Raw genomic sequence first — 16,161 nt, forward strand, 5'->3', positions numbered from 1 at the left:
GGGGAGGGTCCAGAAAGACGTCTGTTCCAGTTTTTAAAAACTGGCACTCTGATGCAGCTCCATGTTGTAACAATCAAAAGGTTAATGGCAGAAATATCGTTGTTTTCATGACTTCTCCTGACAATACAGATATACAGCATAGTATAACCTACTTGTACAAGATGGTAAATGCTACTTTATGATTCGCAGGAATTCAAATTCAGCCTTCGTATAAGGAAGTTCAAGTCAGCTGAAGATAAAGGATTTAGCCCAAGGCTTAGTCTGGCCAGTTGGTTTAAGCTTTGGAGTTCTGGGAAAGACAGAGGCATTCTCCTGGCTACTTCCAAGCAGAGAGTAAGAGGCAATCTGTGGAAGCTAGGGAGCACGGCATTATAGCTATGGGCAAGTTGACAGTTCTGTTTCAAACTAAGAGCATGTCTACAGAGCAGCTGGGAGCTTGCTTCCCAGAGTGGGTGTGCTCGAGCTAGTGCACTAAAAATAGCACGGTAGCCGAGGTGGCAGCTCGGGCCAGCAACCCGAGTACAAACCTGCCCAACCCCCTGGGTATGAACATGAGCTGCTACAGCCACACTGCAGAGCTAGTGTGTGTCTGCCTACCTGTGCTGGGAAGCCCGTTCTCAGCTGCGGGACCTGATTCAACCTTGGTGTAAGGGCTGTAGCTGCCATTGAAATCAACGGAGAGTTGCCCCATAGAGTCCAAACAAAATAAAAAGCTGGGTTTTGTTTTTAATCAGAAAAGTCAAAACCAAGATCCCATAATCCCAGTGCTCCTGAGCCTTAGAGTGAAATAGATAAGAAGGAGTTTAGCTTCCCCTTTGTTGCAATATAGAAATACTTTCTAAGGTTGGTGCTTCCTTTACCCTGCATTACCTCCTTTCGAAGGCTTTGGATTTTCTCAGTTCTTTGTTTGAATCACTGACTCTAGCGCCCTCTTCCCTATACTAGTGAATAAAAGGGATTGTGATGTTACCGGTACCATTAGATTTGTAAAGGATGGCCAGAGGCTGAATACCCATTAGCTGATCCTTTGGAAGGTGCTGTAGGATCATCATTAAAGCAACGGTATGTGCAAGATTTTTTGCGTTGAAGCCAGTATCTAGGAAAGTTAATCTGTTACACCCTACTGTATACACCTAGCTCTCCACATTTAGCTATAGAGATATAGCTTGTAGCAGTACTTGCCAATGAGAAAATTGTTAGTATACTCTGTCCCTTCAGCCCTGCATATAGAACAAAAATGAGGACATGATTTTAATACTAAAAATGTCACACATCAGAAACCTAATATATAAATATTATTACTCCATATCCAGTCAAACTTTATAAATAAAAAAACTGGTCCACATCTAGAAAATAAACTCATTTGAACTAATTTCTGTTCGCCTCAAGGTATAATATCACCACAGAAGCAGGTCTGCATATCACTAGGATTCACTTTGGATTTAATTCATAAAAAAAGGTATGCAGATGTTCTGCATTTTGCCACATATCCTTCTGGCCTGAATCAGGCTGGTTGATTGTACAAGTGCCACATGTCTGTCTAGCGGCAGGGGCATGGTGTTTAAATGAGCACATCACTCCACACAGTGCATATGGAAATACACGCTTCTCCCATGGAAGGCATATGGTCACAGCTGGCTTTCAAATGGAATCTTATAAAATATCACTAGCCAGCATGCTCTGAAAATACTATTAGAACTTTCAAATGAACACATGTATAACTTGTTTGTTTCATATAAACAGTGGCTCCCTGCTTCGAATTCTCCTTTTTACCAAATGTAAGATCTGTGAAAGTTATTCTCTTCTAACAAGACATAATGTTCATCATAGGTATCAAGTGCCCGGTATTTTAGAACTGGAAAAGACACTGAGCAGAATCTAGACCTTAGCAGTACTGTCTTAGTAATAATTTTGGGGCAGGCTCTGTTCGCAAATAGAAACAGTCTTGCTTGCCATGATTTTTCACTTCATAATTTATAGAACTTTATGACACACTGTCCATTATATTTTGTATTCTTCTGTATCTGCAGAATAGCAGCTATGGTAGAACATGATCATTTCGGTCGAAAGCTTGACACCTACCTCAAATAATGCTGTGAACTGAGAAGCTCTCGAAGAGTCTCATTCTCTGCTGCTTTTAAACACATACAGACTTTATTCATAGCCCAGTGTCATACTTTCACTTATGCTGGGCTTGAGTCTAAAGACTGTACTCAGAATCATCCATCCATAGAAGTTTGCCTAAGAAGGACTGCAGGATTTGACCCTTTATTTTTACTTCTAGTATTTTAATAGCAGCACTGGCATTGCCGGCTTGCTACAGTACTTATAGACTCTTTTTGTTATTTAGAAAATAAAATACTATAAAATATTTCTTTTGAGATGTTTACAACATAGCATAAAATTTTTGTGTCACCAACAATTTGGGATTTTTAAAAATTGTGAAATAGGAACTAAAACAAAGTCCTTTGAATCTCTTATATTTTAAATGATACAAGTGGTGGCTACTGTTCTATCCATAAAAGAGAGACTGGATTGTTTCCAACTTCTGTTTGAGAAATTTAATAATGAGAACTTCCCAGCAAAGCATTAAAAAAACACTCCTCAATAATAAAAAAGGTATCAAATTTAAAAACCTGGTTATCTCTGTGTGTGTGTGTGTGTGTGTGTGTGCACGCGCGTGCAAGAGTCCAGATCTCATGAATTCATCAGCAGATTTAACTGGAATGATCTAAAGACTAGGAGAGTGGATGAATCTTATTATTTATACCCTAATCCATGACTGAATGTGATAATCTCCACTTGATCTGCAGGGCTTTTACTTTAGCCATTGCAATTCCCATTGGGTCAATGTGGCTAAAACCCTAAATTCATAGTGAAGATTAGTGGTCCCCTGGAGATTTGACATTTCTGATGGAATGTTAGATAAAAAGTATTATTTTTTAAAAAGCACTGAAAGAGAAGTGTTTCTATTATATAAACCTGTTGGCAATGTTGGTCTGAACACACTCACCGCTAGAGCCAGCTGAAAAACAGGAACATTGTTTAGACAGAAACTTTCCAACCAGCTCTAATAACTACAAGCTTTTCTAGAACTACAGCTGCCAGACTGTCAAAATCAAGAAGGTAGAAAGAAATGGAGGTCTGAGGAGGAAAAGGCCTTTTCTTAATAAAGGCAGCTTTAGTTAGTAAGATAAAATCTTCAAGCTGCAAAAGCAGCACCTACGAATTAGTCATTGACTAAAAACATAAAAAATAAATATCTAAACTGTTCCTCCTATGCATCCACCTTTGTTCCAGATAAACATTTAAATGTTCTGCCTTAATGCCAGCACAGCTGACATTGAAATTTCAAGTCCAAAGCAAACTGCAGGAGCTTTAAACTAAATGGAGAAAAATATAACAAGCCATTGGGATCTCTGTTTTATGGTCATTTTGCAACCATTATTTAAAAGAGAATTCAACCTTTTTTGTGATATGTGGTTATGAAAAGATTTAAGGGTCTATTTCCTCCCAGATGCGTGAGCTTAACTCTCATTAGCGGTAATGAAAGTTATACATGCCACAGAAGGGAAAACAGACACCTTACTTTATTAAATTAATAGGGCATTTTATAATTAATCTCATTAAGGTTCCTTGAAGTTTCTGGGTACATTGTACTCAACGGACCACAAAATAAAAGTGCACATTACATGCAAAATGCTTCAGCTAGAGATGAATTTGCATATAAGAAAAATATTTTAAGAAGTCCTCAGAATTTAAAATTGGATTTTTTTCAGTGTTGAAAGCTCAGGTTCAAATGATGTACCACATCTGTATTTAAACAGGATGCAGCCTGCCCAAGAGTCAAAAGAGTCAATACAAGCAAGATTAGAGCTTGTTGACAAAAATAAATAAAATAAAATAAAAGCACTCTGAAGAAGGGCATTTGCTCTCCTTTATTCAATTCATGGCTTCAGTCAGGAATCTCCATTACACTCAAGGTGCCACTCTCCACAACCTTCCAGATGTACCATGCAATCTCAAAACTATCCTTCTTCATGAATACTGGCAGGTCTGGGACCAACAGAGACAATTAGTGTTAGACTAGTTAGCCGCTACTTAAAATAGTGCAGAATCAGCTCACTGCATAATTAGGTCCCAGTCTTTCGCCCACTGAAATCAATGGAAAAGGTTCCAAACCTACATCATTAAGGGCCAGATTCTGCCACTTTGACTAACTCAGAGTAGAATCTTACACTGTGAGTTGGCCCATTGAACCCAATCAGGCTACTCATGGAAAAGGGTATGCTGCCATGTGAGCAGGAGTATCACAGCCTGGGCCTGAGCGTCCATACATATAAGCTGCATGCACAAACCTGCTGATATATGTGGAATTTGCACACCTGCTTATATGCAGAGGGTGTTCTGTGTGGATTTTTTTTAAAATGCAGATTTCAAAGAATCTGGACTTTGGGTAATGAGAATACTTGTTTTTAATACTGCAAGTGGTGCCCAGACCTTGTGGTGACTGATGACTATTCATAGGAGGAATAAAAAATATCATTTTATAACACTCATTTTGTTCAGAGATCATCAAATAGATGAGAATGTCTGACCTCTAAAAAGAGAGAGGAAGCCTAATGCACCACTCTGTTAGCCTGGTTTCTATGCCAGTGTGATGCACGCTGGTCTGAAACTGGAGTTAACACAATGATGAATCAAGCCTAGAAATTCTTAACATTATAAAAATAGTCAGGGTGGGTCCCAATTTTTTTACATCTTGTAAAACATTTTAACCATATTTTATAGATCATTCTTCCCGGTAAAGATATATTGGAGTTTCTGGTTATTTATGGTAGCAAAATAATTAAAATGTAAATATTCAAAATATGCATAGGTGTTTTTGACAGAAGATATTTTTAGCAACTGCTTCTTTTTTACCCTCTGAACATACCAGATGTGCTATGTTACCATTTCATAATCAGAGCAAGAAAATGTTGGAGCCTTTTAGATATGAAGTGAATGAAGAAGGACTGTGACTCTATAAAAGATACAGAGGAAATGCACAGTGCTGCTGAAGCTTAGACTGATGGATCTGAAGGAGAAACAATGCCAAAGATTTTGCCAGATTTTTAAAAATAGACAACAAAAAGTTTCATCGAGGTTTTGAAATCTGTAGTCAGGTTCATATATAAGAAAGGTTAAATTCTCTTTTAAAACCTGTGCCAAAGAAGGGTATACCAGATGCTACCTCAAACGCCCATCAGGTTTAATGGGACCCAGCTCTGACTTAGGGTCTGGGCTCAGGGAACTCCAGGCTGTTTGACTGCAAGCCTGCATGACTGGACAGGAAGTTGGACCTGTGCTACAGACATCCACTGCTGACCATATGCCGCTGACCAAGGTGTCCACCCAGTTCTCCAGCTCGGTACCTATGAGCGCTGCATTCTTTTTTGCCTGGTCCACTTGAGCTGCCTTGATAGGGATATTTAAAACCGGATTCAAGCCTTGGAAGCTCTGCTCCATGTACGCGTTCTTAGGAGGCCCACTGTGCAACCTCATGGATTCTTCTGAAAATACAAAAAATAGAGCCCTGTAACAAATAAGGCATTTGGGATGTAACTCTAGGACCTAAACAAAATGCAAAGGTTACCGGTTCATCAAACTTCATTTCCATAGCATTGACCAGTGTTGAGATTGTCCTGTGTAAGCAGGATGTGTGGTCTGTTGGGCCCAGGCTTTTAGATCTCACATGTTCTAGGTTTTCCCATACTCAAACAAAATCCCAAATCATGAGACGGCTACATTATCAAAATAATGAGGAGATTGGTTTGAAAGTATTATTATTATCATTAATTCTTTGTATTACCATAGCACTGAAGAGCCCTAGTCATGAGCCAAGACCTTATTAAACTTAGGTGCTGTACAAACATGGAACAAAACAACAATCCAGTTCCCAAAGAGCTTGCCCCGATTACAGGAGAAGTTCAGAACTGGAACGTAAACAATGCTCAGTTCTGCTCTAAGCCTAAACTCCACACTTTCCAACTGGGTTCTATCCCAACAGCAAACATAGATGGGCTGACTGACTTAACCCTCAAATGGTGAAATGAGGACAGAGAAATGAAAGGGAGACCTAGAAAACCACTGTGATCATCACATCAAAGCTAGAGGATCAAGGAACTGTATTTCAAAGGAGAAAACAGTTAAATAATATTTGGTACAAAAAAGGCTGCCAAACTTTTTCAGACTTAAAGTGTTATCTTAAAGTGTTTGGTTTGGGGAAATGGCTGAGACTTGGGGCTGTTTTTTCTGAACAGATTCACTCCTCCCTATCTTTGAAAGACTGTGGATATGTCACCATACATTTATTAGCTTGACCTACCTCCAAAAACTGGGTGGTATCATTCCCAGAACTTGAAAAGATGTTTGTGTTGGACAGTGTAGATGGGGTTGATGTAATGAATGACCCCAATGTGGTTCCTGGAAGCACTTCAGGTTGAACCATTTTTATTGGAAACATATTTTTAATAGCAATCACATTTCAAGCTCTTGTGTGAGTAATGCCTAATAATACCCTTTAGTGCACTGTGGTTTTTTTCCTTGCTGCAATTCTTCTAACTCACTAAAATGTGGCATATTGCCCAAAATCTTAATATTCAGTCATATCTATGAAATTACAAAAAGAAACAAAACAGAAACAAAAAGAAAAATAAACCTACTTAAGGCAAATACTAAGGCTATGTCTACACTTAAAATGCTACAGCGGCACAGCTGCTGCTTCAGTGTCGACACTCACTACTGTGATGGGCTGGGTTCTCCTGTCACTGTAGTTAATCCACCTCCCCAAGAGGCAACAGCAAGGCCTGGCCCAGTCCACACCAGGAGTTAGGTCAGCACAGCGACATCTCTCGCGTGTGGATTTTTCACACCCCTGAACAACAGATATGCCTCATTGACTTCAGTGGGACTATTTGTAGAGTAAGGTACATGCAGGGCTGGCTCTAGGCACCAGCAAAACAAGCAGGTGCTTGGGGTGGCACATTTCTAGGGGTGGCATTCTGGCGCCGGCCATGCCGCCCCTAGAAATGTGCCCCCCGCCGCCGCAGCTCGCCTCTGCCTGCTTCCCTGAGTGCGCAGCCGCCGCTTCGCTTCTCCCCCCTCCCTCCCAGGCTTGTTTCACGCGGCAAGCCTGTGAGGGAGGGAGGGAGGAGAAGCCAAGCGGCGACGCGCTCGAGGGAGGTGGCAATGGTGGAGCGGAGGTGAGCTGGGGTGGGGAGCGCTTCCTCTACCCCCTCCCGTTACTTCCTGCGCTCCCTCCCCCGCTCAGCCTCTCCCCTGAATGTGCAGCTTCTCCCTCGCCTGAGAGGGAGGGGGGAGAAGCGGAGCGGCGGCATGTTCAGGGGAGCAGGCGGAGCGGAGGTGAGCTAGGGTGGGGGTTGCGAAGAGGGGAGGCCACAGGAAGCAATGGGGGGGGGGGTGAGGCAGCATGCCCGGGGGAGGAGATGGGGCCGGGGATTTGGGGAAGGGGCGGCGTTGGGGAGGAGGGGCACGAAAAAAAAGGGAGGGAGGCCAAAATTTTTTTTGCTTGGGGCGGCAAAAATCCTAGAGCTGGCCTTGGGTACATGGAAGCAGAATCTGGCCCTATGAAAATATTCACTATGTACCTTTTGCTAAAACGCCTTACAGGTGTGAATTCTCAGTTTACACACTTATTTCTTTCAGTTCTCAGTTCACTTCTTGTAACATCAGCACTCAGTGTTGCATAAAGGATTTGCTTAACTTTGCCAAGATACACATTGTCTAGAACACAAAATGGGCTCATTCAAGTCCCTCCAGGGCTAGGAAAGTCACACTATGTTCAGATATCATTTACAGGCCAGAAATCACATGCTAGTGTCTACAATTCCTGTCTCATGTCCATGATGCTCCTTTATTCATCTGAAACCCTATTTTAGCTAAGATTTTGCCTATCCCCAAACCCATTAGACAAAACAGGCTTGTGCCATGCAGCTCTATCAGAAACGCGTGTCTGACAGAGGACTGTAGAAGGAAACAAAACAAGGACACATAATTCAATTTCCTGCTTTGGAAGCAACTAAATATGCAAGATTGTTTGTAAACCTATTAATTAAAAGGGAATGCCTAAGCAAAATGGTAAAACAAATAGAGTACTGTAACACTGCACTGACAGAGATACTGACTTTCAACTCAAACACAAAACCAAGGAACTGGCCACTTGTTAAAAGATCCCGGAGCATTTTTTGCTGGAATAAGGGTATTAATCTCTGGGGCCTTGCCAGATTTGAATTTGAGCAATTATATTTTGACTTCATAACTCCTCCTTGTAGTTGCATGCTATTTTGCATGTTCATCATTAAATTGTTATGTTGTTCTGCACTATTGAGGAGTTAATGTGTTGAGTCACGGAGCTGGCTGCATTTCAATGGTGAGCAATACAACGTTGGCATACCATCTGTAAGTTTATAGTACCTTTTTAGATGGACTTATATGAAAGGTATTCACAAAATATTATTAGTAGTATATAGCTATGCAAGAGAAGATTGCTTAACAGAATACTCTGCTTAAGAGAACAAAACAATATTTCCCATTTGATAGAAGTCCTGTTGTGGCACAAAGTGGAAAGCTTTTTCTTTGGTTTAAAAGACAGGTTGTGGAATTCAATAATTGCACTACTTAGATCTGGCACTTTTCATCCACTGATCTTAAAACAGTTTTACCAAGTTGGGCATCTTTATCCTCATTTAAGACATAGGGAAACTGAGGCACAAAGAGGCAAAGCAACTTGCCCAGTGTCATGCAGCAGGTCACTGGCAGAAGTGAGAACAGAACTCAGATTTCCGGACTCCTCATTGATAGGATCACACTGCCTCTCATAAGCAGCTTTTGTAAAAGGCGCATTATGCTGTGACCCAGGGACCCCTTGATGCCAACTGGCAGAGGGCATAAAGGGTGCATAGTGGTTTATAGGCATGTCCTGACTCTAACGTCTACATAATAGTGCACCAAAGCATGGCATGTGAGGCCTCTACGAACAGCCAGTAAAAGCACTGGTCATCCTAATCATTGCAGGATGTACGTACACATGATATTTAAGGACTTATGTGTCTATACTGAAAACTATGTTCTTAAGGTATGTAAGTTAAGACAGCTCAACAGAAAGTTCAAGCCAGAGATAGAAGACAGTTCTCTTCCTGGATGACCCTTGTGTAACTTACAATGTGAGTCTATCTGCATACAGAGCCACCAGCACAGTTTGCAAAAATTAACAGGAAAGAAGCCTACAGGAAAAAACAACAAGTACGGAGGAGGCTGTCCTGTTTACGAGTAAAGACAATGGATTGTTGGAATACATCTAGGAATACAGGGGCGAACCCAGGATACTTCGCCTAGGGCACAAGTTGCCAGTCTACATGTCTTATGAACAGAGGGTCACAGCCAGCCAGGCTGTAAAATGCTAGGAGAAAGACTTTGGGGGTAAGCTAAACTCTACAGGACCTGGTTAGATAAGGCTACGCTCTATAATGCCTGTTATGATTTTATTTAATATGTAGCCATTTGTTTCCATTCCATCTACTTGCTTCTTCTCAAATCTCTATTTGTTAAATAAACTTATTTCTTTCCACTGTAAACATATCTAAGTGCTGTGTGTTAAGGAGAGCGGTGATCCTGAGATGCAACTGGCAAACTGGGGTGTATTACTCTTGTGGGACCTGTGAATTCTGTGAGCAGCCAGTGGAAGAGGGACTGGACACACCATGGGGATGCTCAGAGGTTGGAGTGTGCCCATCACTTTCCTGGAGAGAGAGACAGCAGGGCCTGTGTAAGCTGAGAGGGGAGTACTTGTGTTGCCCATGGCTGGTAGAGATGGGGAGCTGACCATCGGCAGGCACAGAAAAAGGCTTCCTCACACTAAAGCCAGGTGGTAGCGAGGTGCCTCACAACCCTGGGTACTTCTGGGAAGCATCACATATGTAGCTAAAGCATTGATACTGTATATTAAATTGGTATATTTGGCTCTGACCTTGCACTCCTCTCACAGAAAAAAGGAAGGGGTGTAAGATCAGGCCCCATACAAATAAAATACATTTTATAGTAAAAACAGTCATGGTCATAACATATTATTGATAATTAATTACTCTGCAGTCACTAAGCCAAATTCTTTGTCAGAGTATATCCCAGTGAAACCTCTCTGATTTTAGTGGGGGCATGAGATGTACATCAGTGCAAAATATAGCTTATTCACTGTAAATTACATTCTTAGGATAAAAATTTTGCTTCAATTTTTGTTGATTCTCCACACTGGGTACACACTTGACTCCTCAGTAGCTTTTCCTAGTATAATTTCTCTCTCTCTAATGGCTGCGCGTCCCATAGTCTGTTGCAAAGATTAAAACTTCAGCACTCTTTTTTTGGGTTCTTCAATGTGCGGAAAAAGAAGTTAGAGAGCTGGACAGAGGAGTGGAAAGTGTGGCTAGCTTGGTGCATAACAACACTGTGTTTGTAATTTTTTAAAACAATACAGATTGGAGTTTTTCTTGAATTCCACTGAACCCCTCAGGCAAGGAGGTAATTTTTTATTGACATTTTGTTTGTCTTTTCTTGCTGCAAACAAGACAGTGTTGCATTTGCTCATTGTGAAACTAATGGGCTTCTTGTCAACTGGATATGAACTAAATTTCTAAGCAAATCCTTTTGCCTGTAGGGTTTTTCTCTGAATGAGAGCCTAGTGAATAACTGTTCCTTTGAAGCAATGTGTTTGCCTGCTGCTGCTGTTATGTTTATCTGTCACATTACCTCTGGTTTCTCATCAGACACCTGAATTCACAGCAGTTGTGGCACTAGCTTTCACCATCGTTATAATCCTTATTGGTGCAATTCATATTGATTGAGCAACTGCGAGTAACCATGGATTTCCTCCCAAAAGAACTGGCAAAATGAAAGCTTCCCAGTATACATTAAACGGAATGATCTATAAATATGGATTATTAACTCACTAACATCAAGTAATAGTTACAGGGCACTGAGGTATGTACTCAGAACACTGTTATGACCCTTGGGTCCCATCAAAAGGGAGTTGTGGTTGCAGGGCATATGATTAGGAGGAAGCATATGACCTACAGGAAACTCGATATAAAGATTTCTGCCTCCTAGCAGGAGCAGCAAACAGTTGAGACGCTGGCTTGAGAAATGACAGATGTGGTGTCTCTCCACAGAAGCCAAGAAAGGGCTTTCCCAGAGGGGATTTATGTATCCTCCCCTGGGATATTTCATATGTAATGGAGAACTTAACACAGCACAGAGGGGATGATGTGGTTGCAGAAGAACTGCAGGATGCGAGCGACAGAGTGGGCTAGCCGCCCTGAGTACACGCACTGGGTTTCAGACAGGACTGTGCTTGGGGTGGCTAGCCCACTCCTCCATTTATGCAGCTGTGGCTACACAGCTATTTTTAGCATGCTAGCTTGATCAAAGCTAGCACAAGTACACCTACCTGCGCTGGAAATTACACCTCCAGCTCCAGTGCAGATGGACCCTGAGACTTTGGGTATGTCTACACTTTGGAAGTGTAATTTCCAGCTTGAGCAGGCAGACCCACGCTAGCTCTGGCCGATCTAGCAAGCTAAAACAGAAATGTAGCCGCAGCAGCATGAGGAGCTAGCTGCTGTGAGTCTGATCCTGTCTGAGATGATATGTACGTACTTGAGGCAACCAGCCCCTCCCGCTGCCATGGTGACATTTCTCTTTTTAGCTCTGATCAAGCTAGCACAGGTATGTCTCTTTGAGCTGGAAATTGCACCTCCAGCTCGAAGTGTAGACGTACAAGTGACATGCCTAAGGTCACTCCACAAGTCTTTTGTGGAGCAGGGAACTGGACCCACGTCTCCCAAGTCCCAGGTCCTAACCACTGGACCATCCTTCCTCTCATACTCCTCCCCATAGCTCTCTCCCCGCCCCCAACAAATATCGTCACTGATTGTATTCTAGTCCTTGCACTGTTCCGATGTCCTCTCCCAAGCTTCTTAACTCTGGGTCCCATGCTGACACCTGTCTCTCTGTGGAGATGGAGAACCAGTTGTGCTGGCAGGCAGTGTGAGGGGAAATAAGGAGATGATGCAGGGCACTGAAAGGATCAAAATGCAGCCAGTGCGTTCTGTGTCCTGCGTGAGAATTGCCAAGGAGCCTGAGGCAAGAAGGGGGAGAGCTAGTAAATGGGGTTGAAGAGAATAGTTTTAAAAAACAAGGACATTTAATGCCCCCAAACTTAGTTAACACACAGTTAAAGTTGTGCAGTGGTGCCCAGTGGCCTTTCAGAGAGTGGTAAACTTAAGGCTCTGAACACCAGGAAATGAAGATTTAAGGTAACGCAAATCTAAACGTCTGAAAACCAGGAAATACAACTCTAAGCACATACCACTCCTGCCTGGGGTGGGGGGCTGGATGGAGTGTGGGGAAGAGGAAGCTGGTTTGGAGGGGTGTGTGGATTGGGTGGGGAGGCCTGCCTGGGGGGAGGGGTGTGGTATGGGCATAGGGTCCAGCTCGGTGTACAACTCAGCCTATGTAACCAAGGGTGAGACCTAGTAAGCTGCTGCCTGTGATATGTATATGCAGCAGCACAGAATGCCAGACAGCAAGGAGCCATTTTTTACATGCTAATGGCTCCTGAAGTGCTAATGGCCTCATGAGATGGAAAAGGGATGGGTAGCTGGAAATGGTGGTATGTGTGGAGGATGATGGGATGATTGGAGAGAGAGCTGAAGGAGGAGGAAGACACACCACTCTTCTCAAAGTTACTGTAACCAACATAGGGTAAAAAACTGTCAAGGTTGTGGAACGCAGACCATGTCTGGGATTTCTCTTCCTGCCCTGTCAGGAACTCCACCCTCCAAACATATCAAAGCACGAGCATTTTGATAATTCCACTATAACAAAGTGCTATGCTCTTCAGAATCACATCACGTTCTTTACATTTAAGTAGCCACCGTAGAACTTTAACCGCAAATCTATGTGATAACTACAATTGCCTAAATGAACACTAACTCCTACACAAAACATTTTTCTTTTTGTTAAAACAACCTAGGAAATTCACTGAAAGAAACCCTTTGTTAATGCAGAGTTAAGATTGCCCAGTAGTATTTTGTGCCTTTCCAGAATGTGAAGTTCAGCAAAACTCAAACCTCTGAAAATCAGGAAATAAAGAGTTAAGATACACAAAATATAACCTTAACTCTGCCCTCTAGGGCAATGACCAAATAAGTTCATAACACATATACTCGCTGTGACCTTAAGAAACCCTCAATGCCTTAGCTACACCTGATGTTTCCCAGGGTTATGAGGTACCTCCTGGCTTTAGTGGGAGGAAGCCATGTCTGTGCGTGCCAGAGGTCAGCTCCCCAACTCCACCAGCAAAGGGTTCACTGCTTCGTGACAGTGATTCCTAACAGGCCTGAAAAACTCACTACAGCTAGCACAATGCTTTCGCGGTACTTATCCATAAATGATGTCCTGTAAGATCTTAAGTGAAAGCCAGGATCACGCTGACCATTAATATTGTTGTAAAATGCATGTGCTGATATTATGGAAAAAGTGATATATGCAAAATGAAAATATGATCCTAAAGTCTGAATCAAGGCAGAATTGACAAACAGGTTTTTGCAAGATGAAGGATGCCTTGGTTGACGTGTAAATTAAGCACTGTGAGACAACACAACAGAGGCCAGGTTTGTATATGAAGTCAACATAAGGATGTAATGGCAACGCAGAGTCAGCGCAGCGGGGAATAAGCCCAGGGGGAGGAATCCTGACTCTGAGGACAAAACAATGAATTTTGGAGGATATAAGGAGAAAGTAAAAGGACACCTCTTTATCCTGCACCTGAGGAAGTAACTGAGCAGTACAACTACATTCATGAAAATGGGATCCCAAGCAGCATAGGATGGAAATGCTGCAAGTAAACTTTGGGTGAGATGAAATTGCTCTTTCGACAGACTACTAGCCTGGTAAAGTTAAATTTAGTCTCTAAATAGCGTGCACTGATGTTGTTTTATATGTAACCTTCCGTTTCTATTATCCTCACTCACTTTCTTTTAACCTTTGATTATAAACATATGATTGTTTCCACTATAAATGTATCTCAGTGCTGTGACGTTACCCAGGAGCTGATCCTCAGTTGTACACACCACCTGATTTGATTCAACATCCCCTTGGGGATAGAAAACCTGGTATTTCTGTGAGTAACCAGTGACAAGGGCTTGATATCACAGGGGAATGCCCAGCGACTGGGGTGCACCTACTGTTGACCCGCAGAACAAAGTGAGGATGGCATTGCCCTGAGGAGGGTGGTTGGGTGACTAACAGGCTGGTGTCATTTAACCACTGCAATTCTCTCTCTCAGTTGCTGGAGGCAGCGGGTAACAAGGCAACTCGCAGTCCTGGGCACCCCAAGAACCATCACACTTGCCCTCTGCCTTTGCATGTGGTGGAGCACACTCAGGGAATAGGGCACATGATCACTGTAGCACAGAGTCAGATGCCTTCTCTTTGCTAAGGCAAAACTTGTGTTTAGGTGAGCTGTGTTGAACAGGAGCAATCTACCCCTGCTCTGCCCTCAAGCACCGAGCCTTCTTCACAGAAACAGTCCTAACGACTACTTTTTACAACCCCTTAATTCTTACATGCAGGATTCCCTATAACACAACACTTTTACCTACATAACATAACACCCGTACACCACCCCTATATCCCACCTCCTTGCTGACAATCTCCATAGTAAGATGACCCCTTCAATTGCTGTTGACATGTTATATAACTCAGCGCTCAAATGATTTTTTTGTCAGTGACTTTACCACCTCTCCCAGAGAGAGTCAAAGCTCCCATGGTTATAAGGCAATTCATCCAACCAGGGAAAAGAACTAGCATCATGTGACTTAAGAGACCCTTTGCAACAGCCGGCTCAAATGCTGAATGGTGCATATCCAGTAACCACATAAGACTGTTCCAGATCAGCGAACAAAATAAAATAATAAAAATAAAAGCACTGGTGGCTGATGCCTGGTCTCGCCTAAGGACAAAGCAGAGCTGAAAGGGCGGCTGCCTGTGTGGCTCCCTAGTCCTGGAGTTGGCAAGGGGCCGGCTTCACTCCCACACCTCAAGTTATTCCTGGCTGTCTTGGGAATGTTCCAGTACCTGGGGATCACAAAAGGGCATTGGCACTTGTTCCTATTTCCTCCTCCTTAGTGGCATATTCTATACCAGATCCAGTAGGGGGTGGACTAGAGCTGTTTACAAAGGGATTCCCAAGGTAGCCAGGGGAGCTTTGCTGGAGTGGCACAAAGCAGCTGGACCATACAGGAATACTGGTGCCTGAGTTTATTCTGTGAATTATTTTCTCAGCTCTAACATTCACCGCAAAAAAAAAAAAAAAATGGTGTGACAACAATGTGTTGTAAATTGCTTATTCTCAAAAAGGGGTTTTAACAATCAAATGGTACTTAAAACAAACAGAGTATCAGTCCTAGTAAGCAGTAAGACAACAGACCGTAGGAGGCTGGGTGCATAGCAAGATAGGAAGTGATGTTGAGTGCCTTCAGCAGATACAAAGTGTGCATGAATTAGCAGTACTGCCTGGTTCCCATTCAAAATTGGGATTAAAACCAGAACTTCAAGATACTTCCAAGCCATATAACATAATTCTGATGGATATACTTATAACTGGTGAGTATTTAAAAGTAAAATCAATGTCCATATTTTCTCTGTGAGTTGCGGGGTGGGGGGGTTGTAGGTTTTCTGCCTCCCAGATCCTTGTGTTCTGTGTCATCTCATCGTCTCTAATAGCTCTGTAACCATCTTCATCCTTTTTTGTCACCTCCCAAACTCTGCACAGAGGTTTAATCTTTGTGGCATTCTGGTTGCCCTTAGCAACTCTCCTATGTCCTCATCAGTGCACATGGACTAATTAGTTGGAAATGTAAAAAGGCATTCTTCATTTAGATGTTGAAGTAAACGAAATGTGCCTGGTAGCTTTGCCAGAATTATTTAGAAAATCTCTTAATAAAAATGAATTGCTCTCATCTGTTGACAATCCCTGAACGTAATGCTGATGTGTAATTTTTTTTTTCAATCTTAAAACAAGACTGATAGCATTGTTCCTTGATTCTA

General features: G+C 42.4%; 1 protein-coding gene across 1 annotated transcript in view; it reads right to left on the reverse strand.

The window, feature by feature from the left end:
* Positions 1–963: 963 nt before the first annotated feature.
* Positions 964–16,161, reverse strand: part of XYLT1 (xylosyltransferase 1) — a 310,150-nt gene continuing 294,952 nt past the window's right edge. The window contains exon 12 of the mRNA XM_007064382.4: positions 964–5,552. Coding sequence (XP_007064444.2) covers positions 5,230–5,552 — 323 coding nt within the window. The 3' untranslated portion in view covers positions 964–5,229. The remainder of the gene's footprint in view (positions 5,553–16,161) is intronic.

This window comes from Chelonia mydas, chromosome 10 (genome assembly GCF_015237465.2).
Source record: "Chelonia mydas isolate rCheMyd1 chromosome 10, rCheMyd1.pri.v2, whole genome shotgun sequence".
In the NCBI taxonomy this organism is placed as follows: Eukaryota; Metazoa; Chordata; order Testudines; family Cheloniidae; genus Chelonia; species Chelonia mydas.